At 33.8% G+C, this 26,433-nt stretch overlaps 1 protein-coding gene across 4 annotated transcripts in view; it reads right to left on the bottom strand.

Annotated features, from left to right (window-relative positions):
• LOC150101862 (transducin-like enhancer protein 4) overlaps nt 1–26,433 on the bottom strand; it is a 271,453-nt gene that overhangs the window by 58,605 nt on the left and 186,415 nt on the right. For all 4 annotated transcript variants that reach the window (XM_090400931.1, XM_090400928.1, XM_090400930.1 and 1 more), the window contains one exon: nt 25,477–25,506. In XM_090400931.1, coding sequence (XP_090257057.1) covers nt 25,477–25,506 — 30 coding nt within the window. The remainder of the gene's footprint in view (nt 1–25,476; nt 25,507–26,433) is intronic.

Here is a 26,433-nt window from a genome sequence, read left to right as displayed (position 1 = left end):
TGAATTTGGAATTCAGACAAACATAATCCTAGCAACGGAGTATTTTTAAGAAAATAAAATATAAATGAAATAAAACCGCTAATGCTTTTTATTCCCCCCAAAAAAGCGTATGTGAGGAAGGTTAGCCTCAAACAACTTTCTTGTAGATTGGTCGGCGGCCAATCTACACCCTTTGCTGTGAAAGCAAAGGGTGTAGATATATATACAGGGATACACAGCAGACAGCTGCTGCCATCTTTATAATTCATCATTAAGGCATGGCGACTAACTAGAAATAAAATATTTATTTCTAGTTAGTCGCCATCTCATATCATAACGAACAAAATAAAGCACCAGTGCAATCAGAAACGACAATTACACTGCCTGTATCCGTGTAATGGAAACTGACAGCATTAAATGAAAAAAAAAAGTTTTTTTTTTTTTTATTTTTATTCTTGCATTTAACAAACAAATTCATACATCATTGAGGTTATTGCATGACTACAGTAGAAGGATAATCGTAGGTAAAATTTTATTGATAATAACAAATGCAAGACATCTTTATTTTATTACTGTTGTCTAAAACTTTTAAATATTATCCATCTGATTGTACACGGGTAATATTTATAGATTTAAATTAAATCAACAGTAATTTGATCTAATTTATACATGTATGTCTGGAGATAACTGCAAATTATGTGATTGAAGTTACTTCAACAGATAAACTTCGTACCGACCGCCTCTAGTTCACCCACAATTTAAAATATATAGCATTATATAAGAAATATAAATCATGTTAGGGATTACACTAATGCAGTTCTTAAACAGAATAGGGGGAAAAAAATCTGTTTATTTCAATGTTAGACAATTTGCACACGCCAGAGACAGCGATGAGAATATCGCCGGAGATAAGGTGGTAGAGTCCCGCGTATACACTGAAATTATCGGGCACTTTAACGAGTGAAGAGGGTTGGGAACAGAACAGTACTTGAGAGTAACACTTTCTAAGGATACTGTTGTTTACTTATCGCTAATGTCGTGACCTCCGTGACAAGGTAGTGTTGACATAAGACACCCGTGTAACCACACTGGCGAGATGTTTATTATTTTAATGGCTCCTTAGAGGTCAGGGCTGGATAAGAAGAATGATAAAGTACTGCAGCCTTAATAAAAGATATCAGGGCAGCTACTGTGCCATGTTACGGTGCAATACTCTTTAACAAGGGGATTGATTAAAGAGACCCCGTGTCCCTAATGGATCTTCGACATGTAGTTTAAAGACATTCGAGGATTGGTTAGGCGTAGGCCAAGGACCGATTTCGAGTTTTTAAGTTAAGATAAATGGCTGTTAAAAAATGCAGAGCTGTACAATCTGATTTACGAACCTGTGAGGATCAGCTTCTTCAATCAAAATGACCCAACGTATGTACGAAAGATTGTAACTATATAACACATAGTTAACTAATCTATAGGCAAGCTAAGGATTAGTTAACTCTGAGCCCTACTTTACAAACTAAACCGAACTTTTTTTCAAACCATTTCACGTCTCTAGTAAGCGGAATCCTTTGTTTAGGAACAGAGATGCTATCCATCGTCTAACTTCAAGTGAGCATTCTAATCCTACCCACTTCCTCAAGTAATCCGAATCAAAATTCAACGTTCAAAAATTCAGATTCAAAAGCCAAAACGTAAATAAAATAATAATTAATAAAAAAACTGTAACTTTCAATAAACTTCCGGATGTAACTTATAATTAAACTGGAAAAATTTTATTTTCTATAATTTTCTATTAATGAAAATAACATGAATCACTAAAAATATATATACGTGGTACGATCATTATTTCGATCAATAATTTTTCCCAAATTCAGAATTAAGTATTCTTTTTATATACTGTGTGATGAAGTATTACTAAACATATTTTTGTATACAAAAAATTTTTATTCCATTTTCTTATAAAATTTTATCACATTATATATTATTATTATTTATATCATATTATATATATTATTATTATTAATTAATATTATAATGATAATATTAATACTAAGAATGAATACAATATTAACATTTATTTAAAAAAAATGTTTGCATAAAAATGTTTGATTTCCATATTTAAATAAAATCAGTGTTCCACAATAAAATATCTATGTATGATATTGTATAATAATGTGTAAAATATGTAAAATAATATATATATATATATATATATGTGTGTGTGTGTGTGCGCGCGCGCGCACACACACATCACTTCAGAGGGAAGGCGAAAGTCTTCAATATTAGGTGTTCAACGTACATAAACTCTACCATTTATCTTTTACGTATAAGGAAATTGGAAGATATTAATACTGAACACAGGAGCTTAAAGGCTTATGTCTGAAACAAAGTCTTCAGTAACAGCTGTAGTCCACACAATAAGTTATTAAGTAAGAAGTTAAGACAGTCACTTCACATATAATGACCGCATAAAATTAGAATATTCCCATCTGTTGCTGTGCCTCGTATAATCCGAACTTTGAATTTGTGATATGTAGAATGAAACAAAAATGTGCCGTTTGATTTATTAGGTTTTGACAACATTATCATTCTGCTGACATTGCAAGATAGAACAAGTATTTTCTGAAACCAAAGACTGTTTATTAAACTCTATGAAGAGTCAGCTGTATAACGAGACATCTAAAGTTAGGAAACAATTTTGATTCGATTTTACGATGGAAAAGTAAATCCTGTCACCTTCGTATGAAACTGGCTACTTTGGTTGAAAAGATCTTATAAATTCTCACAAATTATGGGAGCGGAACCGAAGACTTTCTAATCAAACATTTATGTACAAATGTATTTGCCTTAGGAGTGAGCCAGATGATAATAGTAAAGGTTTGAGATGATTTAATTTATTAAATATTTTAAAATAATATTTATGTATATTAATGTATCTTATATTTTAATAAAAAATTTTCAATTATTTTTTAAAATACAAAGAATTTTTCAAAATTTCTAAATATACACCTTTTTAAATATTCTATATTTAATAATATAGTTAATAAACATTAAAATTTTACGATTCCTGTACTAGAGGTTTCGGTTTCTGGATTTGTTTTTCCTAGGAAGATTTCAATCTAATGGTAAATGCAAAACACTCCATGGATGTTATGAGTATTTCGTATTACACTTTCCCGTTCAACTCTGAATTTTGACGATCCATATTAAATAACATTTTTAAGACAGTCCCATTTTTTTTTTTTTAAATCGAAATACCATTTAGTGAAAAAAAGAACAACCCTGATAGTTACAGTTCCCGATGTAGGTGTTACGTAAACTTTCAAGCCAGTTTCTTTCCCTACCCTATATCCCCCTCATCCAAGAAAGTGGGGAGGGAAATGGTTGACAATGCAGACGACTTTCGTTACTGCACTGTTATCATATGACAATTGTCCTCTAAAGCCTACCCGATTGTAAAATCTACAAGAGTATGGCTGGCCGGTCGCCAGAAAACCTGCTGAAAGCCGATGCCTAATGACAGGGCTCACACAGGCCAGCAATTTAGTAGCACGTGCATGAGGATTGTAAAGGGACTGTGACTTACATAAAAAAAAGAGGCTCGTATTACAATATTAAATTAAAGATATGATGGACTGAAAATTTCAATACGCAGCTTAAAAAATAAAAATCCACGAAAATAAGTTGTAGTCATCATTCTTAGTTGTTTACATTTCTAGATTTATACGCAGCTTTAATATGAGGCAGACATTCTGTCAGTTTGTGTATTCTTCAGCTGGTTTGTATGTTTTGGGGAAGATGGAAATAGAAATAGAAGTAATATTGTCGGGTGATTACCCGACAATGTGTGTGTGTGTGTGTGTGTGTGTGTGTGTGTGTGTGTGTGTGTGTGTGTGTGTGTGTGTGTGTGTGTGTGTGTGTGTGTGTGTGTGTGTGTGTGTGTGTGTGTGTGGAGGTGATCCGCACGCACACTCGTGCGGAGGTGATGAGTTTGTTGTAATGATATCAACTCATACAATCCCAGGTGTTTAGAATAATATATATATGTAAAAACATATAGTATATGTAAAACATATATAATATATGCTATATATGTTTAAACTTGCTGGCCGTTATCTTATCTTCGCAAATGAGATGCTTGTTCATGGAGAAGTGTAAAATAATCTATAAAGCAATTCTCATTTCAAATGGCAACACACAATAAGTGATTATTGTAGTTGTTTGCTCAGTGAGCATACAGTCATATAATTCTACTACTTCTACTACCACTAATTCATGGGTGCTGTTATCTAGTTTGTGTTATCTACAACCCAAAATAGGAGACGCAGATGGAGCAATCTGTTGGCACATAAATTGAGTGTTTACATCAACAACGAAGAGTTAAGGGTGTATAATGTGTGTAATATACAATCGTAAGCGTAAATAGATAATTTTTTAAACAAGGTAGTATATCTGCTAATTTTCCAGTAATCCTATCCTATTCTTTCAGCCTCAGAGACATGTGAAGAGAAAAGGATTTCTATGATGTTAACAACATTTGGCCCTTGTGAGTTTATTATTTTATTTTATTTATTTATTTTTATTAACATAAAATAAAATGATATATAATAATAAAATAATAAGAATCTGTCCATAAAATGAAAGAATTAAAGTTATATTATGTTTCAGGAGTCGAAACATAATTTTTTAGTTTCAGTTAATTTTTAACTGAAACGTTGATTATTGTTTTAAAACTCTTTGGAAGAGGATAACTGAGATCCGACACCCATCTTCTTAAAAAAAAAAAATAAAAAAAAAATAAATAAAAAAATTTGTAGGAACATTTTACCTTCAAGGAAAGTTCGCAAAGAATACGATACAATTCTATCGAAATAATTTAGTAAAGATTTACACCATCATTGATCATAGAACTAATCTCCATCATGAAAGATGCTGAAGATCCTGAGGCATCTTTACGGGATTTATGTTTCCTGTGAAAATTCCTGAATGTGGCAAACTTAATTCTCAAGTTAAATTAAAAGCGATTATTATTAAAGGAATCGGTATGTCCGAAGAACGTAATGAATATGTTTCTACTGATGGTATCGAACATCTTACTTCTTCTAGAGTCCCCCCCCCCCCCCCACAAGATCAGGTCGGATGCAGCTTGCTAACCTTTCAACTCGTCCCTCAGAGTATACGAGACAATCCTTAATTAAAACATCTATTTACATGAAGTGAAATCATCAAAGACATGTAATCCCTCCCCCCCCCCTCGGCAAAAAACCATTCAAGCACCCATACACGTGTTGTATGTAATTGTTTCACATTCACGCACACGAACGTTAATTACGTTTAACCAGACGCTAATTTGAGTTTATTTCGATTTCATAGTATATCTTCTATCGCGATGTTTGCAATAATTATTTAAATATTATTGTTGAAGAAATTGGCATCCACTGCCTATTTTCTTTCATTTCGCCAGTTCACAAAGAATGCATGTTGCACACGTGATGATCAGGAAACAAATTTCCAGTGTGGCGCAGTACATTTCATAATATATGCGTTGAAATGAATAACAAACCACACTAAGGAAAGCCGTACGCATCCTACATCAGACGATTGGTCCTTGCTCGTCACGTGTTTCAATACGTACACTTATAAATTCAGTGCAGATCTGAGTAACTTTTGTCCATGAAGATAACGAATCGTTTAACCTTGCAACTTTTAACGGTTATATTGAAATCATTTCAGACACTGCACTCTTAATACCAAACAAAGAATCGAATTTGTCATAAATATCTCAATCATGTGATGATAAATGTTGCCAATTAGATTTTAGAAAATTGTTATTTAGACAAATTTTATCATTAATTCTAAAACTCTCAAGATTATAAAAACATCTATCTAATTATGAATTTATTTGAAAAAAATATTTCTTTCTCAAAATGATAGTAAAACTGTCAATAACACACTTTTTTATTTTTTGTATCAAATAATTATTATTGAATTCATCTATCATATTATTGAACCCTTGGGGCTATCAACCCTTGGAGGGTAATGGATGGCAATGCTGTAGCCAATGAAGTTCTAACTGAGACTCGGCTACTGCTGTTACCTTCCTGCCATGATCAGAGCTTTAATAACTCAATAACACCTTATCCCTACACTGTCCTCTACAGATAACGGGGAAGATGTTTCCTGTGAAAATTGAATTGAATTTTTGAATCGAGGTAGAGGGGAGAGTCCTTTTTAGGACTTCCAGGGTAACAAATGGCAATGCTGTAGCCAATGAAGTTTTAACTGAGGCTCGGTTATTGCCGTTACCCAGCCATGACTAGAGAGTTTAGCTCAATAGCACCCCATCCACACAGATTTTCTTCATTCAGATGATGGGATAAAGAGTAAAGGACTCAGTCCATCTCCCAGTTCTTTTAAGAACTTAATTATTGAATCGAAGGGGGACGAGAATAATATATATATATATAGCTCAATAACAACTTATCCTTACACTGTCCTCTACAGATAACGGGGAATATGAAATGCATTCTATCTTCGTCCCTTTAAGCCAGTCCTTTTAAGGACTTATTATTGAATCGAAGAAATGTTTACATTTCGATTCTAACTCCATATAAATAAAGCTGGCTACTTGATTCTATCAAAGATGAAAGAGAATTAGGATGTGTTTTATTAGTCCCTTGAGGGCACTATTAGATGACTTTCCCTCTTATCTTATCTTATATGAAACACAGTAATGTCAAAAATATGTCAGCGGATTTTTATTCATTTATTTGAAAGGCCCATACAAAATGAATATCACAAAATCACTATTACATGCCATATATAATCTCAGTGTTGTCATTACTGATTTACAGTGACATTGCGTCTACTATTTTCCGATCTACAGCTAACAATTTTTTTTTTAAATAATAATTGTAGATATATTCTTATAATTAACTGTTGTGCCCTTCAAATAATGCTCATAAGTAACTCACTGACACAAATACTACTACAAATATTTTGCTATGTTCGTGAGTTGCTATGAGAATCACTCGAAGGACCAACAGTTAATCACAAGAATATATCTACAATTTAAAAAAAAAATGTTAGCGTTAAATAGGAAAATAGTAGACTTCATATTACTGTAAGTCGCTAACCACAACATTCTGAGACTGTGTAGATGGCAGCAGTATGATTTGCATCGGCCATCTTGTACAATAATATTTATGATTGCAACTTCCGAAATAGTCAGGCTAAAATATAGGATTAGCAGATATTCTCTCAACTAATTCTTTCTTAGTGTGTTGTTTACATTTTAGGAACACAGAGACTCGATGCGATAACCGGGAACTGAAACATTAACGTAACAAATGGTGATCAAGGGTTAACGTAAACAGAAAAATTACGGTATAAACCAAGCAACGATGGTTAGGCTAATTATTACCTTGTAGAATTGAATATGAATATTTCATCGAAAATTACCCATCAGTACTCTCGCCATGTGTCTGCGAGACTTAGCGGTAGTACTGATGGGTAATTTTCGATTTTTTTATTTTATTTTATTTTATTTTATTTTATTTTATTTTTAGTACACTACAGCTCAGTTGGACAAAGGAAAGGCTACACTATTATATTGCTGGATTTTGCAAAAGTGTTTGACAGGATACCACATAGCATTCTATTATGCAAATTGGAACATATGAGAATGAATATGAAATTAGTGAGATGGATACAAGAGTGTCTGATGAACAAAGTGAGCAGCAGTGTACTGGAAGGCTCCATTCGTGGACCACTGTTTAATTTGTACAAAATTATAGAAGAAATGATTTTAATGAAACATATTTAGTTGTTTTGCTGATATAAAATTGGGTAGGGGTAATAGTAGTCAAGCAATGTGGAAAGCTTGTAGGATGATTTGAATAGGCTGACAGTATGGACGAAACATAATGGATGTCAATTTAATGCATTTTGGGATACAAGGATTGCAAACTATGTACCACACTGATGAAATTGTAAGGAAATTGATGAAGGTAGGGACACTTCAAGTGGGGATGTTGGTAGATAGAGTGCTGAAGTTTAGAGAGCATATTGCTAAGGTGTCCAAGGAGTTATCATTACTCTTTGTAATGTCTCCACATTTGAGTTACTGTGCTCAGGTCTGGTCACCTACGTTTCTTGGGGATGAGAAAGTGGTGCAGAGGATCCAGTGGTGAGTAAATACTCTCTATGACGATAGTTTAAGAGTTTATGGATTGGAAAATTTGGTTGATAGGCGGAAAAGAGGGAATATAATAGAAATATTTAAGTTACTAAACGTTTTTTATAGGATTTGTGCACAGGAAGATTACAGTTAGAGGTGGCAGAACAAGAGGCCATTCCTGGAAATTGAATAAGAGAGAGCGAGAGGTTAACAAGGGTTTGAAGGCTTTTGCTTGGAGAATGGTGAATGAATAGAATGATTTGTCAGAGTCAGGGAGATGTACGCGATAGATATCGTGTAGATAGCTTGGGTCTTCTGCGATAAGTCTTTGGATTACATGGAGATAACCGTAAAACAATAGAAAGTGCGCTGGGTGTGTAAGACTAAGCAATACCAGTACTGATAGATAATTTTCGATATCTCTCATTTTTTTAAAATTAATTATTTATTTACTTAATTTTGCTTCCAAGCATGTACTAAATCATTGTTATAGAATGCTTGACTGTTCATTTTTATGAAGTTATAAAAATGTACGTTTACTTTAAATAATTTTATTTAATTTTGCTGTAATAATGCCCAAGATTTTATGCATAGGACAAACAGTTGTAATTAATTCTCATTAAATAAAAATAGTGAAACATTCTACGTTTACTAACACAACGTGCGATTTCACTGGTTGGTGCTTAGATGAAAAACAAGCTAATGGAATACATGCATGGTGACATGCTGCATGCTGTGTCTCATGCAAGTGGTGAGGTAAGTGCATTTAACTGAATAAATTCACCTTCAGGAGTTTTCTCCCGTCTGGATGGAGCAAGCTCTGGAAAAATTAGAAAAATTTCGACAGGACATTTCATTGGCAATATTTTTACACACACACAGAGTATTAAATGGCATAGGGTAATACTACTTAAAAAAGGAAAGAAAAAAATAGTTGGTGCTAATTAAAAATACATGTTTTAAAAGGGATAAAAGGAATTAGAAAATAAGACAATTGTTTTTAACCATCACACATGCAATAGAGTTTATACAGGATGAATGTCTAAAAAGCTAGCGAGCACGCACACACACACACACACACACACACACACACACACACACACACACACACACACACACACACACACACACACACACACACACACACACACACACACACACAACAGAGTTCTGTTATTAGCGTAATTAATTATGGCTGTTTGCCACGCTCTACTATTTCATGCAGCGAGTAGTGTCTGCACTTGCATAAACAAACGAAGATTAGATCAACTGGCACAATTATCGCAAGACTAGTACACATACATCCGCTAGAGAAGACTGAACTGTAATGGAGTGTTACGACGATGCCCACCAAATGAAGAAAACCGGGGATTCATTAAGCATATGAAACCCAACTCCGTTCAGAGAATTTCGTTTCTACTAATTTCATTCGATTGGTTCGGATTTCTGTGAATGCAACTAAGCAATAAAATACCACTTCAAACAAACTGTATCGCTACAGAAAACCCTAGGAAGTGTGATTGGATTGCGCTGATGTGTGTGCCTGCTTGCTACTGGAAGAGGAATTGACTCTAAAACTGGGAAAGTTGTCGCTGAGTACTAAGTTAGTCATTTAAATCTATGGTAATCATTTATAAACAATATTTTGTGTTCGTTCTATTTTTTTTTTTTTTTTTTTCACCCTTTCACTCATTCTAAAGTCAAAACCATTCTTGGAAGGGGATGGAAAGACATCCGTAAGACGAGTTCTTTTTCGAATATTTGTCCACCTTATTGATGTCTTCCAACAGAAAAAGTTTAATGGGCTGCCTATCTTTTTCTCTAATGAATCCCAATATCGGTTATTTCTACTAATTAGTAGTAAACCAAGTTTATTCAATTATCGAGATATGCTGGAAGCACATGAGATATCAATATTAGCCAATGAGTGATTTTTTTTTCTCTCAGACTCATATTTTTCCTCTAGCAAAACAGAGCAAACCGGCCCTAGAACACACAAAGAATAGACATAACAGACTGACCTCATATTCCCAAAACCCAATATGGATTTGATAATGGGAATTCACACAGACGTCAAATTATGGAGCTCATGTCAATAAAGTGTTTGAATTTTTCAAAATTGAATGCTAGCCGATGTTGGAAGAAGACCAAACGCGATCAAAATAGTTAAGAAATGAAGCGGTAGACTAAAAGAAAATAATCGAATATTTGAGTTTGATTTCAATTATCAAAATATACAGTGCATTTCTAGGAGAATGAAAAGAACGCAGATACCATTGAATATCGAAAATCTCACTTCCGTGTGGTATATTGATGTTCAGGGACTTCGTGGATTCACTTCCCCCAGATGGCATTTCTATAGATGTAGGTCCTCGTTCCAGATTGAAAACACTTCCATTAAGCCACATTTCAGAACTAGTTACAAGAGTTTTCACAGCATACCTCTGAGGACAAGCTAGAACACCAGATTAGAATGAGGCCAACGATTTTCACTTTGATTAGTGCGATTGTAACTGCCTTTAAGGAAGATTACTAAATTAGCTGAAAGCATTCCCCAAACTATAGTTGCTTCAGGCTGAAGGTAGGTCATTAGAATTCCATTACTTTTATCCGATACGACTGAGAATGTACCGATTAATACAGCCACACTAATTCCTCTATATATCCAGTTTTGTTAATAATAGTTATTAGGAATTTGAAGACCAGAAATATACAAACCACTTTTGTCGAACTGGTTGATTGCTAGTGTAGTGTATATGTCTCTGGTCTTCAACTTGTAGGTCGTTAGTTAAAACATAATTGTGATTAAGCACGTTTGTGAATGTCTTTTCGATGGTAGTTAGAATTACCGTAGAAGCAACTAAAGCTTCATGTCTTTTAACTAAACTACCTCATGAGCAGATTTGATAACATACTTACTCTCTAACCTATGGGTTCAAATCCGGCAAAACGCAGGATATTATTTTGTAGTTTAATATATTGAATTTGAAAGGCAATGGTTCAGATAACATTGAGGCATTCTGCACATGTTTTTTTTTTTTTTTCAAGGCAAAGAAGTGTTGATAACGAGAATAAACTATAAGACTTCTTAAATACATTGTTATTAATATATATAGTACCTCCATGGAGTCCTGTGACTTATAAGTCACAGTGACTACCGACACATTCACCACTCTCTAAGCAAAAAAAAAAAAAAAAAAAAAAAACCTCACTCCCTCGCTAACTACCCTCTGACTTAATTTCCAGAAATCATCCCTAGTTTTTCCCACACTGCTGCATGAAAACTTTTCTCTGTATCAATCCTATAACATCCTCTCAGCAACTTATATGTCTCTGTCATATCCCCTCTTCTCCGCCTATCAACCAATTTTTGTAATCCGCAAATCTTCAACTGGCCTGATAAGGAGCATTCCATGGTTCTGCCATCACCTTGGTTACTTTCGTCCAGATCCGTTTTCCCTTCTTCCACATCCCTAAGAAACACAGGTGACCAGATCTGTGCACAATAGTTCAGATCTCATCAAGGCCTTATAAAGAGATTTAATAACCTTTTTATCTTGTTAGTGCGTTCCTCTATAATTAAGCCTAGTTTAGTAAGTAATTCTACTAAGTAACCCCAGTTTTGTACGTAAAAAAAATCTCAAATCTAACTAGAGAGAGTTGTTTATCCTAAGATTGAAAATCTTTCTTTCATCTTACAAACAAAGCAGGTCTGAATTCAGACACCAATGATCAACAGTTCATAACATAAAATTAAAAAAAAATGACAATAAAAATCTTGGCGTGAATCACCAGTCAACGTTTAAATTATTAACAAAATTACAGGTCAAGTAAAAAAAAAGAAAAAAAAAAGTAACATTTCTTTGTACTGTAGAAAATAGCTTAATACAAAGAAAAACTTACTCGGCTAGAAACATCGTGTATTGGACTTCAGCGAGTCTAAAGTGGACAACTGTCTAGCTTCGTCCGACCAATTCTGTTCTCTATTCCTCCCGTTACAGTCCAACACGACTCATTGGTTCTGTTTGAAGTGTGTCGTTTAACTCTTTCTCTTCACTTGTTTCGGTTTATCAGAACGTGTTCCCAATCTGACAGCCTCCATTTAAGATCAGTACATAAACACCCTTCTGTTAAATATCTCTAACACCAACACCCACGATGTTACATAAAGAAATTAGATATTTCTTTGCTTCTCTTATAAAGTAGGGAAAAACAAAAGGCTACTCTTTTCTTCGCTCACTGCGTTAAACCAAACAATACGAGACAAAAAAAAAAAAAAGAATATAAAAAAAAATACTATCGTCCTTCGTGGATCTTTCATTTGTCAAGTGCTTCATTGATTACCGAGTAAATAGATGAGATAGGAGTGTTAAAAGTTGAAGATAAAAGTACTTAGAAGTGGGCGCCAGAGGAAGTAATGACAGTGAAATTCTACACACTCATCTCAGCTCCGTCTCCAAACTACTTGTGAGTTTCAAAAGGGGGGTAGGGAGCTGAAACAGATCACAAGATCTCATCAACACTTGGCGAGGTGTAAATTAACCCGTGTCTGCCACACTTGATCTTAAAGAAAAGTACTTTAAAAAGAAAAGAGAAGCAATTTTGATCATTATTATGACATACTTCAGAGAATGCATTCCATTATCGTCTTTCCTGGTGCTTTAGATCGCTCTATTCTTCGGTTTTGTCATAGTTTTCGTCTCCGATTCTAATCCCTTTTTTTCTTGAATATTTAGAATTCTGCAATTTTTTTTAACATACAGTTAGAAGAAGCATGCTTTATAGAATAAAAGGAATCCAACTTAATTTATTCCCAATAACGTATACTCCAATTTTATCAGCTATGATATTGGGAAGGTAGTGATGGATTCCTTTACCCCTCCTCCCATGTATACACTCATATATATGAGCATCATAAGCAGAGAATATATATTTCATTTTTGTACTTGCTCCTTCCCCACAGTTTCGACTTTTGATTCGCAGTTGGGAAAACTTGAGATCGAATTCGTACAGAACCATATGACTTTCATAAGGTTTTTGTACTGATGGTGAGTTAGTCTGCTTAATAAAGGGATAGCAGGTTTTTTTCCCTCAAAAAACTGAGTATTTCCTCTCTCACAACAAGTAAATTTGCTCGAGAACATACAAATTTAGTAGACATAATGTATTGACCTTTTGACATTAGCGTCAGTTACTTCTGTAATTCCATTCAACCACGATTATATTGCGTTATGTTCATGTGATTGCTATTCCTCTCCACCAAACTCACTTTTATATTTCAAAGGTATTATTACAATTCTTAAGGCTATTTGTAATGAAACAGAGAAACTGTTTCTCTATGGAATGAAACTACATAATAACGGCACGAGCTTATATAAAATAAATATATGAAAAATAAAATGGTAAGATATCTATTACAATTTTATTTAATTTTTCATATACACAAAAATAAAATAATAATTTAATAATACAGGTACTATTTTATTTTTGCTATAATCATTTTATATAGTATTTAGAAGTTCTATAGTTTATATTATTATTACAATATATGAAAAATAAATAAAACGATGGCGATTACTGTATAAAATGCACACTGGATTTGAGATATTTAAATCACAGTTATATATTTTAGTCTCGACACCTGGTGGTAAATAATGCCAATGTACTTAATTTTTAATTTTTGCGTCCGTTAAGCTTAATCGGAACAAAGTGGTATATCTGAACATTTATGTTAAATAATTTGAACACGTTTCTTCCAAATTAACATTAAGGTTTTAAAAATTCATTTCGGGAATAAGCTAAACATCTTTATTTAATCTCGAAAGTGATGTTTATTATTATTATTTTATTTAAGTCTCGCTTTCTAACAACGTTCGTTCCTTTCAGCAAAACAATAAAGAGGTCGCAATGAGCATGCGCACTACCAATTCTTCCAATCCAATCATTAGACTAATGCAATAAAACTACCAAGTGATACCGGGAATTGGTGTTCGCCATTCTTCCAGGAATAGCAATCTTTAAAACGACTTGATTTGCAAAGAAAGTAAAATATTTCGATGCGTGTAATGACTACAGGACATCCAAGGTTCTGTTATCGCAGCGTCACACTTAATGAGAATTTTTAAATCGCTTCGTAAATGGATAAGGAGAACTTTGTGTGTGCTTTCTGTGTTTAAATCTTCATCAGTGGAATCCTATTACTTGGATAATTTCACTAAATTACGTTGGCTACGTTTAATATTTGTCCCGTCTACCTCTAAATTGTTGAATATTATTCTTGCAGAAGGCTCGTCGTTTCGGCGTGCCAGGTACTTTTTGTTGTGTTGATTAGGTGTGAGAACATTAAGATATAACTTCATTTATTTAATCAGAGAAAAGAAAACGAGACAAGTTTAATTAAATTGGAAAACTGTTCTCGAAATGCATGCCTTACGTGTTTTCTAAAATCTTCAAGAGAACATTAAGGAAATGATAGTCTTAAAACTGGATTAGAATCCTTATTACCGCCTCCCCATATTTCGCCGAAAGAACACATGTCCTGACAATAACGAGATAGTTAAATACAGTAATTAAGACGTACAAGAGACCTTTAACGATGCGCAGCCACTAGTTCTCACCACAAGCCTTCCGCCACGTCCTCTATCTGGAGCGATCGAGCAAATTTAATTAGTGTGCACTTAATAGCTAATTACCCTAATTGAGATGAGAGAGGGAAGCGCTTACGCCATGACGACATAACTGCACTAGAGACGGGGGATAGGGGGGGTCACGTCTTTCCACGTGCATGGTTCAGTGGAAACACTGTTATATTTTATTTTAAAAAAATTAGTAATTTTATTAAAAAAAACTAATAACTTTTATTAAAAACAATTAGTAATTTTTATTTTTCCAAAAAGTTAATAATTATAAAGAATTTTATTTTAAAGAAAAAAAAATATTTTGTAATATTTCTAACACCTTTCTTTTTCATATATATAAATATACTTAAAACATAATTATAAATCACGTGCTTTTTTTTTTCATAATATTTTGTTACTTTTTTTTTAAAGATTTACTTCGGTTTGTAAACAAGCATCTCCATGACTAAACACACTCCAAAGAGTTTGTTTTCAGGCAACATCATCCCATTATCGGCGACCAGCGAACGAATTCAAGACGTGCTATCTAAATAAGGCTTGTTGTTTTGCGTACGTTAATCTATAATGGTCTTTTTACGGAAAATACGAAGATAATTAGACTAGGAAATAGTATGATGCGAAACACTGTTTATGTTATTTGATAGGTAGTTTCAAATTTCCGAATATGTATATGTATACTGTATTAAGAAGATTCGTACTGAATTTCTTCCCCTTTTATTCCCCCCTCTAAACTCTCCTTACAGTTCAGCAATAGCCTTTCTAAAACAAAGATTTTGAAATATCTTGTGTGCATCTCTTTTGAAAGGCTCGCAAGTTACAGTTTACATAAAATGTACACTTCCCTATGAATGTTTGATCTAATGAAACAAAAATAAATCAATCAACAACTGAAAAAAATATATATGCATAGGCTATACTGTAAAAATCTGAAAAAATTAATCGGTTAAAAATAAGTGATTAATGTTATAGGTAGTATATATCAAAACAGTACTTAAGGGATGAATAAGCTTAGCTTTAAAGGATGTTTAATGTTTTAAGCATTTCTTTCTACATATAGATAAAAACTTTATTTATTTTAGGTGGCGTCATAATAGTAATTTTATTTTTACTAAGTCTAGACTGCTGTTTTAAACAATTACAATATTATGCACTCATCATCTCCTTTTGTTATGACTACTTTGCTCATTATAGGAATATTTGCTATGTAAATAATGCACTTAATATTTGTCATCTAGAATACAATTACATCAAGAACAATAGATGATGACATTTTGTCAAAGTCTGTCGCTAAATTACCTACCCGTTTTGTTCTTAAAATTTAATTGCGATTTATCGCTGAAGGTCTAGTAATAAATAAACAAAAGAATACAGGTTTGCATTTACTGTTATTTTTAATAGGGATTAAGTATATAAATATCAGTTTTCATTGTCTATCAAATTAATGAGACAGTTGAGCTTGCAACTGTATGTTTGTATGTGTACACACACTCACACAACATCACATGCTCTTTTAAATCAATTTTGAAATGTTTAAATAATTTTCCTTTCCACAAATACTCTTACAAAACTTTTAAAAAATTTTAAGTTTTGACCTTCCATTGGAACGAACGTCGAAAATCAATTGTTTATGGAACTAATTTAAATATGTGTCATATGACCTATAAACCTATTATTTATTAAAATTAACAACAATCGTCCACAACTAGTTTTGGGCTGAAGAGTTTCTGCAAGAAGTAAATGCGTATGTTATTTGCTTGAGATAATCGTAGAATGTATCACTGTTTAAGTATTCTAAATAATGATAGTCCTAAACGCATTTTGTAATAAGATTTGTCTACTATGATCAGACTGTCTGTTTTTAAACATATAACACTCACTATCTTTGGAGGTCATCAACAAGAAGCATATTGGCAAATTTGTAGCGTTAAATCCGGTTAATGAAAGAGTAAAACACTCTGAAAAAAACAAACAAACAAACAAACAAAAAAAAACATGTTTTCTTCTCTTCTCCTTTTTTTTTTTTTTTTTCTCCCCTATGCAGACTCGTCTACAGGTCGAATCATCCAACGAATTACTATCGGCAATTAATTGACTCTGCCTATTTCCTCTAAAAAAAAGCTATCGCCTAAAATAATGTCACCTATCTAAAAAAAGTTAGCAAAATATTCAGAAAGCAGCCAAGCTGAACACAATTTAGAAGCGGCTACTTGGCTGACGTGAATGTGTTAATTATTCAAAATATAAGTTCTTCTAGAATTCAGCAAACATGATAATAAAAATCTATCAGTTCCAACTTAATTAGTTGCTCTAAATTTCAGTTAGCTTCCAATTCACTTTGGCCGAAGAGCATTTGGATTAATATTACATTATATTATATTACATGAAAAATTAATCACTTGTATTTTTTAATCCGGTATTATTTGTGCAAGTTTTTACACTACATTTTATATAAAATGTAACATAATATTATATTTTATATAAAATATAATATTTAATTTTATTATCTAATAAAAGTTAAGAATATTTTTATCCAGTTCATTAAAAAATGAAGTTTTGATGTTAAAATGAGTATATTGCGAATTTGAAATTTCTGTTAATCATGCATACTCTCGAACCGATGCTTTTAATTTGCTACATACAATTTTTGGCATTTAATTTAATGGTTAAAAAGACTCATAATGAGATTAGCTGAAAATTGTAATTTTTAATATTAAACTATTATTTTTAATAATCTATTATTTTTAATATTAAAAATAATAAATAATAAGATACGTTTAAATATTTAAATAACCTTTAACTCATTAAACTCCTTTATTTTATTATTATTTTATAATTATAAGTGTTTATTACCAGTATTTTAATATGATAAACTAAATATAATTAAATCAGATGAGCTATGCATATGTGTTCGAGATGCGGTGATTGATTCATTCAATCCAATACCCTTGGAGGGTAATGGATAGCAATGCTGTAGCTAATGAAGTTCTAACTGAGGCTCGGCTATTGCTGTTACCCTCCTGCCATGATCAGAGCTTTAATAATAGCTCAATAACCTTATCCCTACACTGTCCACTACAGATAACGGGGAATATCCCTACACTGTCCACTACAGATAACGGGGAATATGAAAAGCATTCTTGCTTCGCCCCTTTAAGCCAGTCCTTATATAAGGACTATAAGGCATATGTGTTCTCTTACTGTGCATCAGCTGATTCTCTTAACCAGAAATTCAGCACTTTCAATGCTGTATAGCCTCGGCCGGAGTGGTTAGCGTATCCCCATCCAGCCTGGAGGATGGAGGATTGGTACACCAAGTGGCATATCGCAATTAATCCAATCAAAAGCTCTGCAGTACTTTTCACCAGACGTAAAGCAGAACCGAATACAAGCATACAAATGTTTGGTAAAATCATCCCTTGGCGCAATTCTACCAAATATCTGGGAATTCATCTTGATAGACGTCTAAACTTCAAGTCACATATGGATAGTGTTGCCACTAAGGCAAGTCAGACTATAGCACAGCTATATCCACTTTTGAACAGGAACAGCTTCCTAAGCATAAGCAACAAAATCTTACTTTTCAAATCGGTAATCAGACCGCATCTAACTTATGCCTCTCCAACCTGGGGTCACACGACTAAAAGCAACATCAACAGACTTCAGATAATACAGAATAAATGCCTAAGAATGGCATTTAATGCCCCATGGTTCATCAGAAACATCCAGTTACATCAAGAAGCCAATCTTCCAGATATTAAGACCTACATGACAAGCATCGCAGAGAAATTCTTCACAATCACGGATAATCACCCAAATCAGTTAGTTCGACAGGTAGCGGACTACAAGCCCTCAGATCGTTTCAAACATAAAAAACCGAAATCCTCCATCGCAAGAGAAAGCTGATACAGCCTCAATGCTCACAATGAGCGGGTAAATTACCCACAATAATCTCATCACCCACAATCTAAAATCCAGATGAAGGGATAAAGAGTCAAGGACTCAGTCCATCAACCAATTAAGTTCAAGTTCAAGCATTGCATTAGGTGATAGAATCAATCGACGTGAGATGCGGTGATTGATTCATTCAATCCAATACCTTGGAGGGTAATGGATGGCAATGCTGTAGCTAATGAAGTTCTAACTGAGGGTCGGCTATTGCTGTTACCCTCCTGCCATAATCAGAGCTTTATAGCTCAATAACACCCTATCCCTAAACTGTCCTCTACAGATAACGGGGAAGATGAAAAGCATTCTTGCTTCGCCCCTTTAAGCCAGTCCTTATAAGGACTATTGATAAGGCATTACATTATTATTATTACATTACAATCAGGGTGTGGATGGAAGGTTAATCGACCGTGAAATGCGGTGACTATGATTATATGATTATAAGGACATTTTTAACATGGAAGGAGAAGAAATTAGCCTGGGAGGGTAATGGATGGCAATGCTGTAGCCAATGAAGTTCTAACTGAGGCTCGGCTATTGCTGTTACCCTCCTGCCATGATCAGAGCTTTAATAGCCAAATAATACCTTATCCCTACACATAACGGGGAAGATGAAAAGCATTCTTGATGCGTCCCTCTAAGCCAGTCCTTATAAGGATAAGGGCATTACATCATCAAATCTACTTCTGCAATAGAAAGCATTTTGTATTGAGTAAAAACAAGTATTTTACGAAACTGCTGATCACACTGAAATAGGCTATTTGCATGCCGAATCGAAAATATAATCTTAAAAGTATCCTCGAGCCATTTTAACTGCTTGTACAGAAAATATCACACCAAGTGAATGAATCAGTAAAATCCTGGTGTCGGTCGGAGCAGTTATAAAAGGAAATATTATTGCTTATAAAGTCTCCCAGTAGTCTTCCTCTTCCATAAAATGTAAGGCGCGAAGTGTTTGAATGCATCCTATAATTCGAAATGTAGTTAGATGCAATTCTGGAGGGTATAGATTCACGACCTCTTTTAAAGTGAGAAACACTTCTCAATAAATTATTCCCAGAGGATGAATATGTTTGCAAGATAATAGCGTGGCAAGTCCCAGCCTCAAATAGTTCAACGAAAAGTAATTTGTTTGTGAAATTCGAGAAAGGAATATCTTTAAAAACTTTGAATATAATGTAATTTGATTTGTATTTATAAAGTATTTAATTAGGAGAGAGACATTTTGCACGTTAAAAAAAAATTCTCATGGGGATATTGGAAACCTTTAAATGAAAAGCAACGAATAAAGTAGGTCTGGAATGATGAACTGCTTAGAAACATCATGTCAATAGGGGGAAATTGCTTATACGTGTATTTGTCTATTCCAATTAGGAGAACATTTCTGTCTAGCATACAAAAGGCCCTAAATCCCCAAAGTATTAAAAGAGTCTTATTTTGTGAATTACAATTGGCAAAATATTAATGAGCATTGCAATGCTTTTAAACCCAAAGGTCATATGAATAGCACTAATCATATAAATAATATCCTAATATTGTTTTGTAGTGATTTGGAAACGAAAGATCACACCTTTACCCATTCATCTTTCAAGAGGATACTGGTAGGTATCCTCTCGAAGAAGCTATGGTCCACAATTGAGGAAGTTGTGGGTAGGAGATGGCCTACCGACAGATCATGATGGAGCAATTTATGCATTATTCTCTTACCAACTGAAAACCACGTGGAAGATCCTCCCCGCATGGTTTGCGACTCAAATTTACGATCTTAGATATCTGCCAGGAGTTATCGGAATGAGGATGGCGAACAACAGCATCTTTAGTCTTTCCTTCCTATGTGTGTGCGTTTGACGGATCGATATTGTGCACCAGTAACATTGGTCTCATAATAAAGCGCGATGACACGACCCTTACTGTGACCACCCACGGAAAGACCGATTACGTTCTCCCTTGTGAACGAGCAATTACCGATATAGAGTAATTGCAGCTGCCCTGCGTTCCCAGAAAGTAGACTCTTTATGCCATAGTGTATATGTATCTAAGTTTTAGTAAGAAGGGGCAATTTAATATTATACTTTTAGATCGCAAATCAAAGGTACGTGCTTCAGTCTATCACAGCAAGCTGCCGGAGCTCTTGAACCCAAGGGAAATTTTCTGAACAATATTCTGTATGATATTAGTAAAAGTAGTCGAATTAAGGACTCAAAAGAACCAACGGTAGCAATGATTCTTTCCCAGGAAGTGTTAAAATATATTTATTAAAGTGTTAGAGCTAGTGTTGATTGTTGGTTTATGTTTTGTTATCACATACGGAGCCAGTCTCTGAATCTATTGATCTTTGATTAAAAACAAAACAACTGGGTTGAATTAATCTAAAACGCAAAGAATATCATCATAAGGACTTTTCATATGAAGGTGAGTTTGCCAGCCTCGTATGGCGATGGGAAGGGACTGCACTGAGTTTTTCATCCTACAAAACAGGAACCCAAAAGAATGTACGCAATTAACAGATATAATATAGTTTGGCAATAATTCAAAACAAGCTAATTTTCATACAAACAGATACTAGTCATAGAAGCGAGGCTGTCGGAAATTTGTAACAGCAACAAATGGGAATATGCAACGGCCCGAATACAGTAAATCTTGGAATCTGTAAATATTTCGAATTATTGCGGATTCCATGGTAGATGTTACAAAATAGAGACTTTTTAATGTAAGGAAATTGCTTAAATATAATATAGCTATAATCACCTTGAAGCTCTTATCTACATCCACATTACTTTAACCAAACCATAAACACGAAAATTGTTAACCGGCTTCTTGATAAAAATAAAAATATAAATAGGAAATCTGCAGGAACCGATGATTTTATAGTTTAAAAAAAATGTTAATACTGTAAGAGTTTCTCATAATATTTTTAATTACTGAAAAATATTTGAAAATGTTACTGATAATGAAACTTTCAGTAACATTTTCATATGTGGCTTGTTTCTTGTTCCCAATGCAAAACGTTTTCGATTCTGAGTCCACTTTAGTCTCATTTCACATATAATAATTTGTATTGTAATGTTTCCTATTTTGCATCTGCTTGCGGGCGATTTCATTGTTAGGCAGAGACTTCTCTCATTATAGAAAACATTCTATCTGCGCGTGTGTGTATGCGTGTGAGGCTGCTACTAACAGAGACACTTTATTGAATTACTTTAAGCAAATTAGGAAGTTCAGTTCACTTCGCAGTTTTCAAACAAAGAATTTCCGTTTCTCTACACACACCAAAGACTCCTTTTTTTTTTGTTGGTAGCAAACATAAATTGCTGTTTCAAGTATAAATAACCACAACCAATCACGACAGGTAAAAATCCTTTGAGAACTGCATTAAGTCGAGCACCAATAATTTGTCTTCTAGTATGTCTACGAATAAATTAACAAGCTTTGTTTAAATACTGGAATTTTTTTTTTTTTCTTGACGTAGTTTTGGACTGAAAAATGGCATGATTTTTAACGGCTCTGCACGAATCAGAGTAACAGAATCAAAAAAGATTTAGATTTCTAAAGTTTTAGAAAATGGATGGAAGATGCATGACGTTTCAATTCTAAACAATAAACATCACATCTTTATCCAGTTTTTTAAGACAGACTTCTTACAATCATTTTTAGTTGTTTACATTTTCGTGCTAAAAAGATCGCAAAATATTTAAAGAAAGAAATTAAAAATCTCCTAAAAATACACCCGAACTACAAACATCCTGACGAAGAAATATTCCAAAATTTTGACCATTCTTTTTTTTTATATATTTTTTATTTTATTTATTTACATTTCTTGCAATTATTTTATATTGTTATTTGTCCTTGATTTCTACTTTTATCACCAGAAGACATTTTCTCACACTTCTTGGTCCTATGTTTTACAGGATAGCTTGATATTATCGTTTTTTATTTATTTATTTATTTTACAGGTGATGGCTGCTGTTCGATGATAGTGTTATATCAGTTTCATGAACTTGATGAGTATTGACAAATCCAACTAACACGAAGAATGCATTGCCAGCGGTTAAAAATACATAAATAATGTGGCCATACGATTTGCATAGAAAACTATAGAAAAAGGATAACGAGGATACACCGTTCAGAATTTAGGGGAAAAAATCACTCTTAAGGTAAAACCCTATTTTCCCTGTCACACACATAATAACGAAACTTTTCTCTAGTGGTTAGGAGGGAACAGAGTGGGTTGGTGATAAATTGGGTGAATGAGACAACACTCTCCAGCTTCCATGAATGTTTAAACGATTCGCAGACAACAGCGGAACTTTTTTGAAAACATTCCAAGTTTTTCCTCCCAACACTCAAGCGAATAGTTTGTTTAAAGATTCATGCACCACTTTCAATTCATTGCACCACCATAAAGTAGAACTATCGATAAAATACATAATTTCCAAAATAAATAGCATTTCAAAGTTATACAAATGTTAGTTAACTTGATGAGTATCTCCCTCATCTTCTAAAAAAAAAAACATTTTTTACCTACCAATCTGTAAATGTGCAAGTTTCAGACTAGTTTAATAGCATTTGTGCTCTCGACGGCATATTCTGGACTAGTTCCAGTATAGCTTCAGTGACAAGTTTCTGACATATGCCTTAGCTTCCTACTCCAATTACGTGAAGAAAATGGGACTTCAGGTACTTGAGGGTTCATATTCAATTTCAACTCGGAATTTTTCCCGTAAGTGAAAGAATACGAAAGGATGCCTTCGAAATATTTCCTTCGGGATTATGAAATCGTTTCCGATTCAAAATCGTTCCATATAAAAATAATAATAATGAAAAAGCCGATTTGGTAACTTTATTTTTCCCGACAATATTGGGAATTTCCAATATTGTTAGAGGAAAATAATATTCAATCTTTCCTCTTTAACTTGCCTATGATCAGGGATAGAAAAACACGGTAATAAGTGACTAAAATCCCTCGGCGACTAATAGTCAATTTATCTTGCTTATTCTGAAAACAAAATGGCTGATGACCGACATTCCTCTGTTTTTCTACATCTGAAGTAGGACCGGATTTAAGCTTGTTGTGGTCCTGAGCTATAACTTTTAAGAAGCCCCTGTACTGAGTAATTTTTGATTATTTATGCTGAGGTAGAGTCCTCTTATGATGTGAGATGCTTGAGCCCTCCTGTAGATCCGCGTGTGTGTTCACGGGCCGGTTTGCCTGTTCTGAAGGACGAAAAATCCGAGTTTCCGGGTGAAATGAGAGTTAAACGGTCTCATACGGAGGAAGAGGGGTTTTTCACAAACCCGGGGTTTTCGTCTCTCAGAACAGGCAAACCAGCCTGTGAACACACACGGATCTACAGCCATAAAATACATACTTAATCCCTCATTAGGAGGGCTCAACCAATCCTATGGGACTGTTGAGGAAAGGGAGAAACCCCCCCACACAAATAAAGAGACTATAAAGGTTCTTCACGTCATGAACGGGAATCGAACCCAGGTCTTTCCGACCAAAGGGCTTTGATAGCGACTGAGCTACAGAGGCTCTGGTCCTAAGCTTACATAGCTTATACTTCATCTTTAATCCACCGTGGATGGATTAAAAATTACGCATAATCCAAGTCTGTCCCCTAGAAACCAAAGAAGATAATTTTTAGGAAGTCAATTCAAGGTGGTATTTTCATTCCGGGCGATGATCTTCATCTACCAAGAATTTCCGTAACTCAGTGGTATCAACGATAGCCTTTTAATTAATAAAATTAAAATTAATTAAAAGTCAGTATAAAATGCCCTCATAACCTTACTCTCTCCGGCCGTAAATTCAAAACAACCAAATTATCAAATCGTCTACCACTTAAAAGACACTACCAATATATCTATGTCGAAGAGAGATTTGAAATCCACAACTTATAGGTTGTGAAACGCACAGACATTTTCCACTCGACCAACCAGATCGGAAAAATATGTTTATTACACTATTAGAGGATGTTGAGAAAGAGGAAGGATAGGCATTACAACATAACAAAGACAATACTTCTCAGTTCGACTTGGAACAATCTGCTTTCATTTTTCATTCTTTGTCGACCTGTTAGCCATCATAATTGCAATTGCTGTTTTTAAGGGGGAATGGAAGAGTGGGTAGACAGGCCGAGGAAATGTATACTAACCATGGCGCAAATAGGGATGCAACCAGTAAATTGCACATCCCCCATTTGTAGAGGCATTATCCGAAGGGAACAGAGCAAATTTTATCTGTTCTCTGATACTGGATTATTACAAAACTTCATTGTTATCATAAAAGAAAGTTAAGGCGCCAACCTCATAGAAATTACTGATGGCAAAAGGAGTCCCTCTAGACACAAAATGAGGTACATCTCTTGTTTCACATATATGATCCTTTTTCTAATTTAAAAGGAGAAATTGGAGATAACTTAAAGATCAGTACAATGTAACGAAGCTCGCGGCGGATAAAATCCAATTTTCTTTCTTAAAGATTGCTGATACCAAATTATCTTATCGGGCGTTGGAGTCTGTAAACAAATAGAATACAGAAATAAAAAAAAAAAAACAGATCAAACCTCCACTCAGCTTTGCGAATGGTAGTAAGTTATCTACTCCACAGATGTTTCCAAGGAAACAAATGACGTCACAGTTGAGCTAGCAAGTGAAAAGGTTAGCAATAGCAGTAAAAGGTATACCAGTATTGTAAGTTAAACAACTAATGAGAGAAAATAAAACTATACGAACCATGAGGTGGGCGATTCCCGAATGCTGTTGCTGAAAGAAAGAGAAAGGCAAGCAATTATTATTTTTATAATTCCACAAGTGAAACAAACGTAGTATTAGGAAACAGAAATAGAAATGGCACTTAAAAAGTAGAAAAAGCAAATTAAAGTATTTCAGACATCTAAATGCATTCTCCTATGCGCAAACAAACTGGTAGTTTAACGAGTATATCATTTAATTGAAATTACAGGAAGTATAACTGAACTGAAAAAAAGCTCTGAATCTACAGCAAATCAATAAACACACACGTGCGTGCTTATATGTCAACTTGGACATCGCTATACATACAAATGTAAATTACAAACTTTTGGTAACGTGTATGTAAAAATATAAGTTGTATTTATAATAAATAATATTGTAAACAATTTCTGTATTTATAAATTTGCAAAAAAAAAAGTTTCTGTTTATAATAAATAATATTTTGTAAATAATTTAGATATTTATAGTGTTTATTTATTGTATATATAAATATAAGTATGAATTTTATATTAGTAAATGAATTATAGATAATTTAGACAGTTTCCATACATATTTAATTAATGTGTATATATTTGTATAAATTCTCATTTAGAAGATAATTTAAGGAACAATACTAAGAGAAATTTCGGACAAATCCAACACGAAATCGGAGGAGTTCTTAAAAGAACTGGGCGATGGACTGAGTCCTTGACTCTTTATCCCGTCATCTGAATGAAGATAATCTGTCTGAGTGGATGGAGTGTTATTGAGCTAAAAAGCTCTAGTCATGGCTGGGTAACGGCAATAGCCAAGCCTCAGTTAAAACTTCATTGGCTACAGCATTGCCATTTGTTACCCTGGAAGTCCTAAAAAGGACTTTTTCTTCAATCTCACGAAATCGGAGGAATTAGACAGTTGTTTATATATTATAATTATATAATTTAATATAAAAGGTGTATT

This window comes from Typopeltis vanoorti, chromosome 11 (assembly GCF_054136105.1).
Source record: "Typopeltis vanoorti isolate ZY-2024b chromosome 11, IOZ_Tvanoo_1.0, whole genome shotgun sequence".
Classification (NCBI taxonomy): Eukaryota; Metazoa; Arthropoda; class Arachnida; order Uropygi; family Thelyphonidae; genus Typopeltis; species Typopeltis vanoorti.
The sequence above is the reverse complement of the archived record's forward strand: the minus strand, read 5'-3'. Positions and strand labels throughout refer to the sequence as shown.